At 40.2% G+C, this 13539-nt stretch overlaps 1 protein-coding gene across 1 annotated transcript in view; it reads right to left on the bottom strand.

Moving 5' to 3' along the window:
* The window catches only part of LOC101430310 (complement receptor type 1), a 179664-nt gene that overhangs the window by 73475 nt on the left and 92650 nt on the right, over positions 1-13539 (bottom strand). Inside the window, exons 31-37 of the mRNA XM_071207305.1 lie at positions 12757-13155; positions 9875-10051; positions 9682-9784; positions 7931-8016; positions 5395-5613; positions 3234-3413; positions 2364-2463 (exon numbers count right to left, since the gene is read on the bottom strand). Coding sequence (XP_071063406.1) covers positions 2364-2463; positions 3234-3413; positions 5395-5613; positions 7931-8016; positions 9682-9784; positions 9875-10051; positions 12757-13155 — 1264 coding nt within the window. The remainder of the gene's footprint in view (positions 1-2363; positions 2464-3233; positions 3414-5394; positions 5614-7930; positions 8017-9681; positions 9785-9874; positions 10052-12756; positions 13156-13539) is intronic.

Raw genomic sequence — 13539 nt, 5'->3', positions numbered from 1 at the left:
CACCAGCAGCCAGTTCCAGAATGCCACAGCCTTCTGGGAGAAAGTGCTGGCCTTGATGAAGCCTTGATCCTGGACTTTTCCCACCCTCAAAACCGTGAGCTAAAAAACTCCTGTTGTTAAAACCAACCCATTGCATGGTATTTGTTTTAGCAGCCAGGAAAGTAAAACATCATTTCCCCCCATTTTTTTTTTTTTTTTTTTGCATTTACCTGACTATGTCATTTTACTTTAGGTATATGTCTTGTAAATACCACAAGATATTACTCTTTCAATCCTACTTAGAAGCCTTTGTGTTTCAACAGGGAGTTTGAGACATTCACATTTAACTAAAGTCAATGGTATGTATGATCTTGCTTTTGTCATCATCATTCTTATAGACTACCTCTACCTCTTTCATTCACTTTGCAATGTACAGGGATGAAAATGCATCAATGAATAAAACAGAGACTGCCCCAAACATGCTAGAGCTACTTTATGGCAGTAGAGAGAGACACATTCTTTGCTATTCCTATTACTCCCCTCTCATTTGGTTCAGCTCTTTTAGTTGTTCTTGCGATTTGGAAGATACATATCCTATTTTTGTTCCATCAGGAATTTTCTTTCCTATATGTGTGTGTTCAACACACACTTACATATGTAAATCTACTTTTCAAAGTTAGTGTCAAACTAAATAGGCTTACAAATCTCCAACACAATATAGTCTCACTTATTGTTGCCGACTTTCTAGTTTTATTGATATAGTCTATTACCTAAGAGATTGTTCCTAAACCATGATTACAGTGCCAGTTTTCATTTTTTTCAGAATTAGTTGTCATTGTATTTAGATTAGTAACTTCATATAAACATAATTAATAACTGAGATTTTTAAAACCAGCTTCCTACATTATTGTTATTTCTTTAATACTTCATCTTTCTCCTACTTTTTTCTTTTTAAATTATACTTCTGCATTGTCTGAGTTTATCTATTTTTTCCACAGAAAACAGAGCTAAGTGATGTAATTTGTGGGTCCTTGCTTTAATGTATATGCGGAGCCTTGTTATGTGAATAATAACTTGACTTGTTAGAAATACTATTGTCATCAATTTGGTTTTGATAAGGAGAAACTGGATGCCAACATAAAGTAATTTCTTTCCAGGCATTATGTTTTATTAATTTTATTTCTAGATACTAGAAGCTTTTATAACCTATTCTTGAAATACAGAAGATTCCCTAGTGGTGGTGAGGCTTTATTTGTTTCCCATTCTGGAGTTGATGTTACATGTATTTTGAATCCTAATACAGTCTTACATATATCACTTCTTTTCTCTCAGCTTTTTAATTTTCACTGAATTCTGGAAGAATTTGGTAACTTTTCTTCTAACTGTGTGCTCTAATTGTCTAAAATATTTAATATGTTAGCCAAATATATATATATTTTTACCGTAATGCTTTTCATCCACGTGCAAACTCTCCTGATGTGCTCACCAGTTTCACAGATACCGTGTGCAACTGAATCTTGTTCAAAAATATGATCAGGAAATTTCTTTAAAAGTTTTCCTGACTTCTTGACAGAAACTCTGCATTGTAGGAGAAACTCTCATTTGATTATTTCAGATTGTTCTCTTTCACATTCTTTTCCTGTTATTTGTCATAAATTCAATGGTTTTTCTATTTTTTACCATAGAGAGGTTTATCCTTATTCAGTAATGTAAGATGAAGAGGGTACAGTTAGAGAATTTAGAGATTGCACATAAAAAAATGCTCAGGCAATGAGAGAAAAGAAGGCTCTAAACTCCCTCTAAGTTTACTCAATTAGAGTTTAGCTCCTATGGTCTATGAGGCCTAGGGTGGAAAATACGCTAGAGACCTTAAGTTTCTTTTCAGTATTTATTGTAGAGACACAAATTTATTCCATATTCTCTAACTGTCCAAACTGCTCACATTTAGAGTGAGATGGAGGCAGGGTCTCCACTGTGGGCTGAGCAAGGGTGGATAGAACCCCTACTCTCTGAGCACATTGTGCTGGACATTCAGGTGCTCCATGACCTTCCCTTTCTTCTATCACTATCTGTTTTGGATTGGGGCTGTTTGTGAGGCTTGACTACACCCTTCCCTCTACTCTCAACACCTCCCCCCCCATCAATTTTATTTTTTGTTGAGCTATTCCTTCCCATCTGGCCAATGCCTCACTTTTCTTGTATGCATGTCCTGGTTTCCAGCAGTGACAAAGATTTTCCCTTCATCGTATCATACCTTTGAGTATTTTAATTGGGACTAAACACCTATGCTCTAACCTTTAAGAGCAGGTGGTAATAGCCTGTGGCTAGAAGGTAGTAATGCTGTTCTGGAACTCATGAACCAAGGGATATTGCTGCCAACTCACCCTTGATTGCAAGAATAACTGATTGTAGATCCAAACTTGATGCCCATGTCTGCCTTCACCATGCCATTCATAGGCTCTGGAGGAGTTGCACATGATTTACCTATGGGAAAGAAAAAGAAATTTGGAGCTAGGTAGAGTAATCTGAACTTTGTTAGTACATGAGGTCCTGGCCTGACTAGCCTCCTGAAGAGCATGTGCAGTTCTGACAGTTTCAAGATTTGATCACTTTGAAGAATCTCACCAGACAATCTCAGGATGAGCCACGTACTATGCACCACTTTCAAAAAGACCTCCCCTCCAATATGTCTCATCCACAATTTGTACCAATGGTCAAAATGTAATGGTCACTGGTCTTGTTTTCCTTGTGTAACTTCGTTGTATTTACTATGTAAGCTACCTCTTACTTGGGAGAAAGCAGAGTGATATGTTTCAACATTGAGCATTTCCCAATTTGCAACTTGTCTCCTTTGATAAATAAATGGTCTTTGTTTTAAAAAAAATGGAATGGTCTTTTATGGCCTTATCTCTTCCCAGTATATTTCAAGTCTCAAAACCAGGAGTTTTCTTCCCACTTAGTTATTTAAAACAAAGTATGCATCTCCTCACAACTTTTTTCCTGTTCCTAAGTCATTCATTACATACTTACAGTTATTGAAGCAAGAGATATCACACACATACTACTTGTAAGATCATTCACATGAAATGAAATTTCAAAGAATGATCAAGGATATCCAAAAAGACCAACTCTTAAATCCACCTCCTGCGCAATTGGTAAACTTAGCTTTCTTATCTCCAAAATTTGAAAAAATTAAATAAGATCTTACAAATGCTTTAACAAACACAATAATGCTCCAGTGCAGTGTTACTCACGTATACACTTGTCATTGGCACTTGACCAGATGAAATTGTCTAGACACGTGATAGAGAAAGACCTTTTGTAGAACCCATGGAGGCATTCATACTTTAAAGAGGTCCCCATGGGAAACACAGACTCATTGGTTTGGATTTTGAGCTTCGCAAATGGAATATCATCTGGAGTGTTACAGTAACCTAGAGGCCAAGAAATCAGGAATATCAGATTAACAAAAAAGATACCCAATAGCCTTTTCCTGCCTCTTCTACTTGTTAGATTTGATGTCAGAACAAAATAAACTTTTAGTTATGGAAAAGTAATTTCTTTCGTTAGAAGCCGCTTTGGGGGGCAAAATTACATTAACAAATGCCTATAAGAAAATATACTATTTTTTTTCAGCTCGCTTTAGTTTTTTTCCTCATATAATTCACTGTAAAGAGAACTCCAATTTAATCTTTCACATTTTAGGGACATAGAAAGATGCCCAGGATCCAACTTTCCTGGCAGCTCTCCTTGTGCTTTAGCACATCAAAACTCCAGGGGAAGGCTAACAATTACGAAGGACAAGCTTAAGGTTTTCTTTTCTGAGTTTCATTCCTAAACCAGCCATTTCAAAAGAAGGAAAATCCAAACCCATCTCCTTAAAACAAACAAACCAAAAAACCCAGAAGTTTACAAGTCCTTATATTAGGAAACATTGTTTGAATCAAGTTCTAGCTTCAATTCCATGCCCCTATGGCTTACTAGCTCTAGGCTCAAGGAGTAAGAACTCACTTTGGATTAAAATAATATGAAATCAGAAAATTATATATGATTGAAGAAGTAGAAATCTTTTTCACTGGTTTGGCAATGACCTCTCTTTTGGATTCTATTTCTTATCTCTTTTGCTTCCCTTCTAATTCTCTATCAAATAATAAAAGTTATAGTGGAACTCATTCTGCACCCAGAAAATCCCCCATAGCAAGGTCTTGCAAACAAAATTTTCAACTCTTGATGTAATTAAATATATTTTCTTGATATGAAAGCTAGGCTTATTTTCAAGATTTCTTCATGGAAAATTTACCCATTTTTATTCCCTGTTTCCTTTCTATCTTAAAGAGTTTGGCTATTACCTCTATGTGTTTCTAGTTCAAGGGATTAAATTGTGATTAAAACTTACTATCAAAGTCCAAATCATACGTGAGTATTATCTAGTAGGTATCCAGCCTAATTTCCAGCTGATAGAATTAAAGCTGCAGTTTCAGGATAAGGATCTAATGGGAAAAAAAGTATGGGATGTAGGAGATTACCTTTCTCCATAATTCAATAGGTCTGCACTAAGTATCTGCATTTGTCAAGAGGACATAGGTGATTCTGATGTGCACCTTAAGTTGAAGCCATAATATTGGAAGCAGAGAATGGGGGCGAAAAAAAAAAGCCTTCTGAGTGACTAAATTTTGGGTTCCTTTTCTTTTTAGGATTGCTCTTCTCTCTCTCATAGATACCCAGAGGACATTGTGTTACTACAAAAGAACAATCTCTTCTATAAGTTACTTTCTACTGCCTATCATGCTTCCTTGAGTGTAGGTGACTTAGGAAGGTAGATATCTTAGGAAACCTTCTCCAGACTCTGTGGTTTTCCCTTTGAGTTCATATTACTTTGCCTTTTCTTTCCACCAAAGTGGGAAGACTTCAGGCTAAAATTAGGGCGAAGCTAAGAGGCTTTGTTATCCTTAGTTTAATTTAGAAATTAGCCCACAGAGGCTAAGGGAATCTTTGTGGCTAGTCTACAGTGCAGCCCAATTTTCAAGGAGAATACACTGGGATTCTCAGGCTAACTAGGTAATTAATATTAATTTTGCCTGGCTTTGTTCTCTGCTGGACTGTGCTTCCCTCCAAAACCTGTGGAGATAGAACGTATAACTTATGCTTAAGTCCCATAGGTATGTACTTTCAATTCCTACATTTTGAAAATATTTTTCTTTTTCTTATAATTAACAACCTTCCCAATACTCAATGCCTCTTTCTCTTTTATTCCTTTCCAGCAGCAAAGATCATTAGATTTTAATGTTAGCATATCTTAAATCCATGTATTACTATTTTGGTATTTAATTTTGTAAAATAAACATTACACTGCAATGATAAAAATATGGAAGGATATTCTGAACCCATTTGGGATCTGGGGATGTGTACCCTAACCTGGAAGTCCACAGCGAGGGGTAGGGCCGCTCCATACCCCATTCCCTTGACTGTCACTTGTGCAGCGGATGGTGCTCTCCCCAGTGAGCTCCAAGGTCATTCCTAGGGCTGGGTGGGGGTCACATGAATAAGTTACTTCTTTTCCAAAGGGAAAGACTTCCAGAGCTGTTCCAGTATGTTTTCCATGGAGTATAGCTGGAGGACTTGGACAAAAGATTTCTAGAAAGAAGATGAGAGATCTAAGTTTCATTAAGGGAGATTTTACCAGAGTATTTTTGTATAGTAATAGGTTGCTGTGATGGTGCTACTTAAAAAACAGTAAGGAGAGGACTGTTTAAATGCATCAGGACTTTGATGAACTGGACCAAATGAAATGAGAACTCAATCAATGTGTAATGCAAAAGTACAAAAGAAATTTGCATATCCTGAAACTTTCAGGTAGTCAAATTATTTAGCTAATAAGGAATTTGCACCTTAATCAAGTATCAAATATTTTAAAGGAAAAATAAACATTTTATTGGGTATTTCATTCATTTATTCAACTTGTATTAATTGAGAACTTATTTTACGTCAGCCACACCTGGAACCCTGGGATTAATATAGGTGAACAGCATAGATCTTTGTCCTCCAAGGAGCTTATTTGAGGGAACTATTTCTAAAATGTATTCCACCTTAAATAGATGAAATATTTCTTGATAAGATTGTTATTGATCATCAGTGTGAATTTTAACAGTACTGCTGTCACAATGAACTGAAACAAAGAGGTCATTTATAAAACCTCTAGATGGATTCAGACAGCTTTACTTGTTAAAAATTTCTGGATCTGTTAATGATTTATTTTCTCTCCTCTTTCTGTTAGGCTTCAAATTGTTACTTCTTTCTGGTATCAGCTGTGGTTTAGGATAGTCCTCTCCTCACTTTTTTTCAAAGATTTATTTACTTATTTCTCACCCTCCATTCCCTCCCACCCCCCTTTGCCTGCTCTCTGTATCCATTCCCTGTGCGTTCTTCTGAGTCTGCTTGTCTTCTCTTTAGGTGGCACTGGGAACCAATCTTGGGAAAGAAGTGCTCAATCTCTTGGATCACTTTATCTCCCTGGTCTGCTGTGTCTCTTATTGTCTTTCCTTTGTGTCTCTTTTTTGTTGCACCATCTTGCTGTGCTAGCTCTCTGCTGGCCATTGGGCCAGCACTTCTGCATGGTCCAGCACTCCTGTGTGGGCCACCTCACCATGTGGGCCAGCACTCTGTGTGGGCCTGCACTCCACATGGGCCAGCTCTCCACTTGGGCCAGCTTGCCATGTGGACCAGCACTCCACATGGGCCAGCTCTCCACTTGGGCCAGCTCGCTGCACAGGCCAGCTTACCTTCACCATGATGGCCCCGGAAATCGAACCTGGACCTCTCTTATGGGAGACAGGAGCCCAGTCGCTCGAGCCATATTCCCTTCCCCCTCTCCTCATTTCTCCTTGGCATTTTTCATGAGGCTAGGGATTTGGAAGAAGCCATTTCACCTAGAAAGAGCTGAGTAAAATAAGACCATGCCTGGAGAGTCTAAGCAATGACCATTCTAGTGCATGACATGGAAGCAATTTAAGGTGCTGCTTCAAGGAATATTGTGTTAGTTGGATAGCAGAGTTTGATATGTAATTATGTTCTCCTAAAGTTTTAATATACAAAGCATAAGATATCTTGAGTAGATTTGAGCAATATAACCATTTAAATAAAATTTGGTATTTTCTCATGATCAGGATCATAGGTGAAGAAAGTCCTATCATCTATTGGGGAACATATAAATGGGTACACTAGTAGAAATTAGTAGTGACTATACATAATAGACTCATTTTAATTTTCTGATTCCTTCAGCATAATTTGTTTAGCTGCATGTTTTAGAGTTTATAGAGCCTTCAATTACCTATTCTGTCTAATACTACTCCCCACTTTGTCTTTATTCCTATATTTATCTGATTTATCATCTCCATAGCAATTTCCTTTTTTGTTTCCTGTCTATCTCCCACTTGAATAAAGTCAACATAGAGACAGGAAATTAGTCCAACCTGTTCCACTGTTGCATTCCAGTGCCTGAAAGAACACCAGCCATTAGTGTGTGCTCAATAAATATTTGTTGATTAAATGAATGTATGTTTAGTATTGTGTATTAGAAACTTATGGAGTAGTTATTTCTTTATGGAATCTCAAAAATGAAAGGAGAAAAGAAGCAAAAGAGAAAGGAAGGAAGGGGGAATGAAGAAAAGATGGAAGGAAGAAATATTTGTCAAAGCATCACATGACCTAATTTCCCCTTACCTAGAAGGACACTACCACAGGACACAGAAGAAGTACAGACACTGAAAAGATGTTTCCAAATACATGATACACATGTTGATTTATAACAAGCTACTACTAAAATTAGCATTATAAAAATTTTCAATAATTCAGATTAGAAAATAGAAGAACCACAAAAAGGGGGGGCCATGGATCAAAACACTGAATAGATTTAGGGGAGAGATTAGACTGACATGTAACTTCTTTTACTCACGTTCACACACAGGAGCGCTGCTATTCCAAAGGATTTCCATTCCAACCAAGACACAATGACTAACAGAACTGCCTTTAACGCGGAAACTAAAGAAAAAAAGTTAGGTGAGCTGCTTCAGCCTAAATGTCATTTAGTTCGTGATCTGAGGCCCCCCTAAAAATCTCAAAATTTTGAGGAACTGAAACCAGCAGGTGGCAGTAGTGCTGAGGTCACATCATTCTGAAAAAAAAAAAAATCACAGCTTCTATTGAGAGGGAAATATAGCTGGCAACGTGCTGGTACTGTCACTGGACACATAATTGTCCCAGCTTGAGCTGAAGGAGGCAGTACTGGCATAGCTACCATCTCCTTGACCCAGTTCCTAAACTAGAGAAGTGAATCTCTTAATGATCATTTCCTCACTGTCTTCATTGGAAACCCTGGCTTCTAATGCAAAATCCTATTAAGTCTGACATTGGCGCTCACAGTTTGGTTTGGAAAAGCAGAGAATATCTAACAAGAGAACAGAGATGGTTCTTTTTGCCTGTTTATTTGTGATGGCTCTAAAGGAGTCAGTTTGCTACTGAAGTGTGAAGTTAAATATTTTAGGGGCAAAAGAAGGGGGATGAAACCAACCAGAATATTCAGAATACTTAGTTTCACCCTGATGGTCTCTTACATCTTATTGATCATTACTGGATGCTGGTATTGGGTTTCTGTCAAGGATTCTTTGGAATCTTTCAAGATCATTTGTTTCGTTGCTCATCCTTGTTACCTCACAAAGAAGGGACTTGCACACTTCAGAGGTTACTGGATTTAAATAAACAAGATCTTACCTAAAACCTTAATATCAGCCAATTTCATAGCCTATTACTAATCAGATGATATACAACTGTATAAAAAATGCTTATTCATACACTTTCACACTTACTGCATATTTTTAAAATGATTGTTAAATAGAGTATGGATTAGAGTGGACTTACTGATATTCTACTATGGAACTGTTGTGATCAGTAATGGAAGAAATTGTAGCATTGATGTGGAGAAAGTGGCCACGGTAGCTACTGAAGGTAGGGAGAGGGAAGAAGAGATATGATGTGGGGGCATTTTCAGGACTTGGAGTTGCCCTGGGTGGTACTGCAGGGCATTATATGTCCTGCCATGGCCCACTGGGTGGACTGGCGGAGAGCGTAAACTACAATGCAAACCATTATCCATGTGGTGCAGCAGTGCTCCAAAATGTATTCACCAAATGCAATGAATGTCCTATGAGGATGAAAGAAGTTGTTGATGTGGGAGGAGTGGGGTGAGGGGGGTGAGGGGTGTATGGGGACCTCTTATATTTTTTTAATGTAACATTTTTTAAAAATAAAGGGAAAAAGAACAGCTATATGAGGAAAAAAAATCTCCCGAAACAATTCGTGAAGACTCCTAGCTATGTAATAAACTTTTTGTTATGTCTCAAACTTTTTTCAGGGACTCTGCAAATTTACTCTTAATTCTTTCTGCTTGCATACTATAATTTATCCTTTCACTTAAGTGTCACGTATATATTCATGATAGGCACTTGTATTTGACTTTGAACTTTCCATTTTATGTCCCAGTCTTTCCTTCATACCCATTACTGTTTCCTCCCGATCTGTTTTCTTATTTCCAAATACACGTCCAAAAGTTAATCTCCTTGAGCTGTTTTTTCCTACATCGAACTCTGTTTTGGATTGATTCCTAATGCCAATTTCAATGTGCAAAGGACTAGGAAAGCTCACACTCACCCGTCATCACAAACAAAAGACACTTTTGCCCCAAGCTGGAGATTAGGAGGAGAGAGTACTCGGCCATTAGGGAGTTGATCTGGGAATTCCTCACATGATTGCACTGGCAAAAACAAACAAACAAAACAGAAATAACACAGGCATATGGAGAATAATGATAAAAAATGTCAAACTAGATGAAAGTTCTAGGCACCTTCACAACTGGGGGCTGCAGAGCTCCAGTCCCCCTGGGGCGTACAGCGCAGAGAAGCAGCTCCTCGGATGTCATAGCCGGGCTCACAGCTGTAGAACACTTCCTGCCCAGGGGAAAAGTTGTCCTTGTCACTTGGGGTATGTTTACCGTGCAGGATTTCTGGAGGTGGCTGACATACTGAGGAAAGAGGACCAAAGTACTGTTAATTGTGGGAAAATAACCTTTTCCTCAATGCTAAGTTGGCCAGGGGGATCTCATTAAAAGGTCTATAAGAGAGGGAAGCAGATATGGCTCAAGCAATAGGGCCTCCGCCTACCATATAGGAGGACCGGTTTTGAGCCCTGGGGACTCCTGGTGAAAAAGAAGAAGAGAAAGCATGCCCCTGCGGCGAGCCAGTGACCGCAAGGCAAGCCGTGCCAGCGTGGGTGCCCATGCAGCAAGCCGAGTGCCCATGTGGTGAGCCAAGTGCCCATGCAAGTGCCTGCATGACGAGATGAATGCCACGTGGTGAGCTGAGTGCCCGTGTGGTGATCTGAGTGCCTGCGTGAGTGCCCGCATGTGAGCCAGTCCTGTGCAGTGAGCCAGCGCCCACGTGGTGAGCCAAGTGCCCGCGCAGCAAGCCAAGTGCCCATGTGGTGAACCAGTGCCTGCACATGTGAGTCACACAGCAAGATGACAATGCAAGAATAGGGGAGATTCAAGGTGAAGTGCAGCAGAAACCAGAAACTGAGGTGGCACAATTGACAGGGAACCTCTCTCCACATCAGAGGTCCCCAGGATCGAATCCTGGTGAATCCTAGAGGAGAAAGACGAAAAGACAAAAAGAGAAATAGATATAGAAGATCATACAGTGAATGGACACTGACAGCAAAAGAAAACAAAACAAAACAGCAGGGAAGGAGAGGGAAAGAAAGAAGAAGGAAAAAAAGATCTATAAGGAAATATCTGGTAGAGTAGCACCAACATTTTACTGATGACAAAACAGAAAGAGAGAGAAAGGGGATCATCTTGCTAAACTTGAAGAAGCGGGTCCATTGCAGAATTCTGACTAGAACTGAGCTATCCTCAGCACTGGTTATTGATTTCCATCTAAAAGACATTCCCAAGATTACATGGCAGAACATTCCTTCTAGAATGCTTTAATTTTCACCCAGTACACAGTTGTTAGGTTTGATGGATTTATACGACTCATACTTCATTTCTAGAAATTGAATGTACAGTTCCACTTTTAGGCAATAAGGAGGCCTCTGTGCAAGTCTCATCTGACAGATTCCCCAACTACCTATCACACTCTGGGGCAACAAACAGAATTCATAGACCTATTTTCAACCCCTTCAATTCCTTTCTCAGTGACCACTTGGTATGGGTTGATGGAGAGCTGTGGGTCTCCTCATTATGCTCTACAAATCATGGCACTCTTTAGCCATCCACTTCATTCCATGAGAAGATGGGTAACCAAACAAAATCTTCTAAATAACTGACAATCATCACATAATGAGAGTGCCTGCTGCATTTTAAAAATGGTATCTCTATCTCCTTATAAAATTGGTTACAGGGAATCAAAACGCATTTGAGTCTCAACTAAATTACATAACGCTATAGTGGTGTCAAAACTCATTTGTGTTTGGCTTTGAGCAACTCAGTATCTCTCTCTGGACTTCAGTTTTCTCAAGTATAAAATGGGGGTGTTGGGTAAGAATAAATGAAGAATAAATGACTCCCTTACAGACTTTGTAAATACTCTGATGCTGTAATACCCATTTTCAGGGATCATTACCCACTGTTTCCCTTGACTAATAAGTGCACTGCAATTGTATATTTAAATGCATTGCTATTAATAGTTAAATTCACGCTGACCCCCAGCCTCATACTTCCATAATCTCCAATGGCTGCCTGGGATAGAAGGCAGCAAACCTCAATTCCTAGTATTCCTTGCCAGCTAGGTTCTGGATAGGTTCTGGCAATTGGAGGCATATGTGCCAAATCAACAGTCAAGAAGGTGATAGGAGCTGGTCTATGTCTAGAGGCACCTCAGGCAGGTGAGTGTTGGTGACTCTTCATTAGCAGCAACTCCCAGTGACATTGGCTCCAACAATATCAGCTGCGTGACGGCAGTGGGCATGGCTCCTGCAGCATTAGCTGCAGTCACCGGGTGCCTCTCAGGGGCAGGGGCTGCCAGGGGCATGGCTGGCAGCTTCAGCAGTCACTGTCAGACCCTGTGCTCTATTCCAACAGGCACAGCACTCCTCTGATTTCTGGTGCCACTTCCTCCTTTTGCTGCTTCTGCCCTTCCACCTTTCTAACCTATCACATACATTAAATCTATCACTCCTAAAGATCTAGAATGCTTTTTGATTTCTTGACTCGACATTATTGATACAAGAGCCACAGATCCAGAAGCAGACAGACCTGGGTTCTCATCTTCAGTCTGCAACCTAGTATCTGTTCAATCTCAACAGCTTATCTAAATTCTCTAAGACTCAGCGTTCTCTGTAAAAATGGGTAAGAATAGCAATGTCTCATGAATTTGCTTTAAGGGTTCAATGCCTACAAAGCCTTTATCATGGTCCTGAGCAGGAGAATCACTCATGGCGTCCGGCGATGATGATGCTCATGGATAACTGATGGATGACGAGGCCGGGCTGTTAAGTTCAGGTAGTGCTACATTCACATTCCTTGCCAAGGCTTACCTTTGCCTCTCAAGTTGAACACACACACACACACATGCAGGCATGCACACACCTTGATCAGCTACTGCTTCCCAAGGAAATCTGCTCACTCCCACTGCCATGAGACCTCCTTTCTCAAAGCAACGCTGATTTCCTGATCTTCCAACAATGCGTATTGTTTGCAGGCCCCGTCAAAGCCTCGGTCAGACTCACCCCGGGAGCAGCTGGGCAACTCTGGCACCCATCTGTTTTGGGCCTGGCATCGCACACTGCTCGGTCCCTTCATGATGAAGCCGGGCTGACACCTAAACCTCACGATTTCATTTAGGGAATATAAGCTTTTGTTCTCAGATATCCTCATTCCATTTTCAACATCTGGAGGCGTGCATTTATTGGGTGTGATACACTGAGGGGGAGGGCCACTCCAGGTGCCAGTGTAATTGTCTTTGCTGGTACAATAGATGGACGGCTGGCCCACGAGCTCAAACTCCTTCTTCCCTCTCACTCCAAGATTGCAGCGATAGGTCACCACCATTCCGTAATGGAAGTATTCTCTGTTGGTGCTGAAGAAGTTTCCGTTGGCGATGGCTGGGGGTGGCTTACAAGGAATACCTGGGAAAAGAAGAACATGTTAAATAAAAGTGTATTTAAAAAACAAGTGAGGGGAAGCGGATGTGGCTCAAGTGATAGAACCCCTGCCTACCAAATGGGAAGACCTGGGTTCGATTCCTGGGGCCCCCTGGTGAAAAAGAAGAGCGAGCGTGCCCATGTGGCAAGCCAGTGCCTGCATGGTGAGCCAGTGCCTGTGCGAGTGCCTGTGTGGTGAGGCAGTGCCCGCACAGTGAGTCACGCAGCAAGATGATGATGCATCAAGAGAGAGACAGAAACCAGGAGGTGGTGCAGTTGACAGGGAACCTCTCTCCACATCAGAGGCCCCCAGGATTGAATCCCAGTGAATCCTAGAGGAGAGAAAATGAGGAGAGAACACAACACAGC

Source organism: Dasypus novemcinctus, chromosome 13 (genome assembly GCF_030445035.2).
Source record: "Dasypus novemcinctus isolate mDasNov1 chromosome 13, mDasNov1.1.hap2, whole genome shotgun sequence".
Taxonomy (NCBI): domain Eukaryota; kingdom Metazoa; phylum Chordata; class Mammalia; order Cingulata; family Dasypodidae; genus Dasypus; species Dasypus novemcinctus.
The sequence above is the reverse complement of the archived record's forward strand: the minus strand, read 5'-3'. Positions and strand labels throughout refer to the sequence as shown.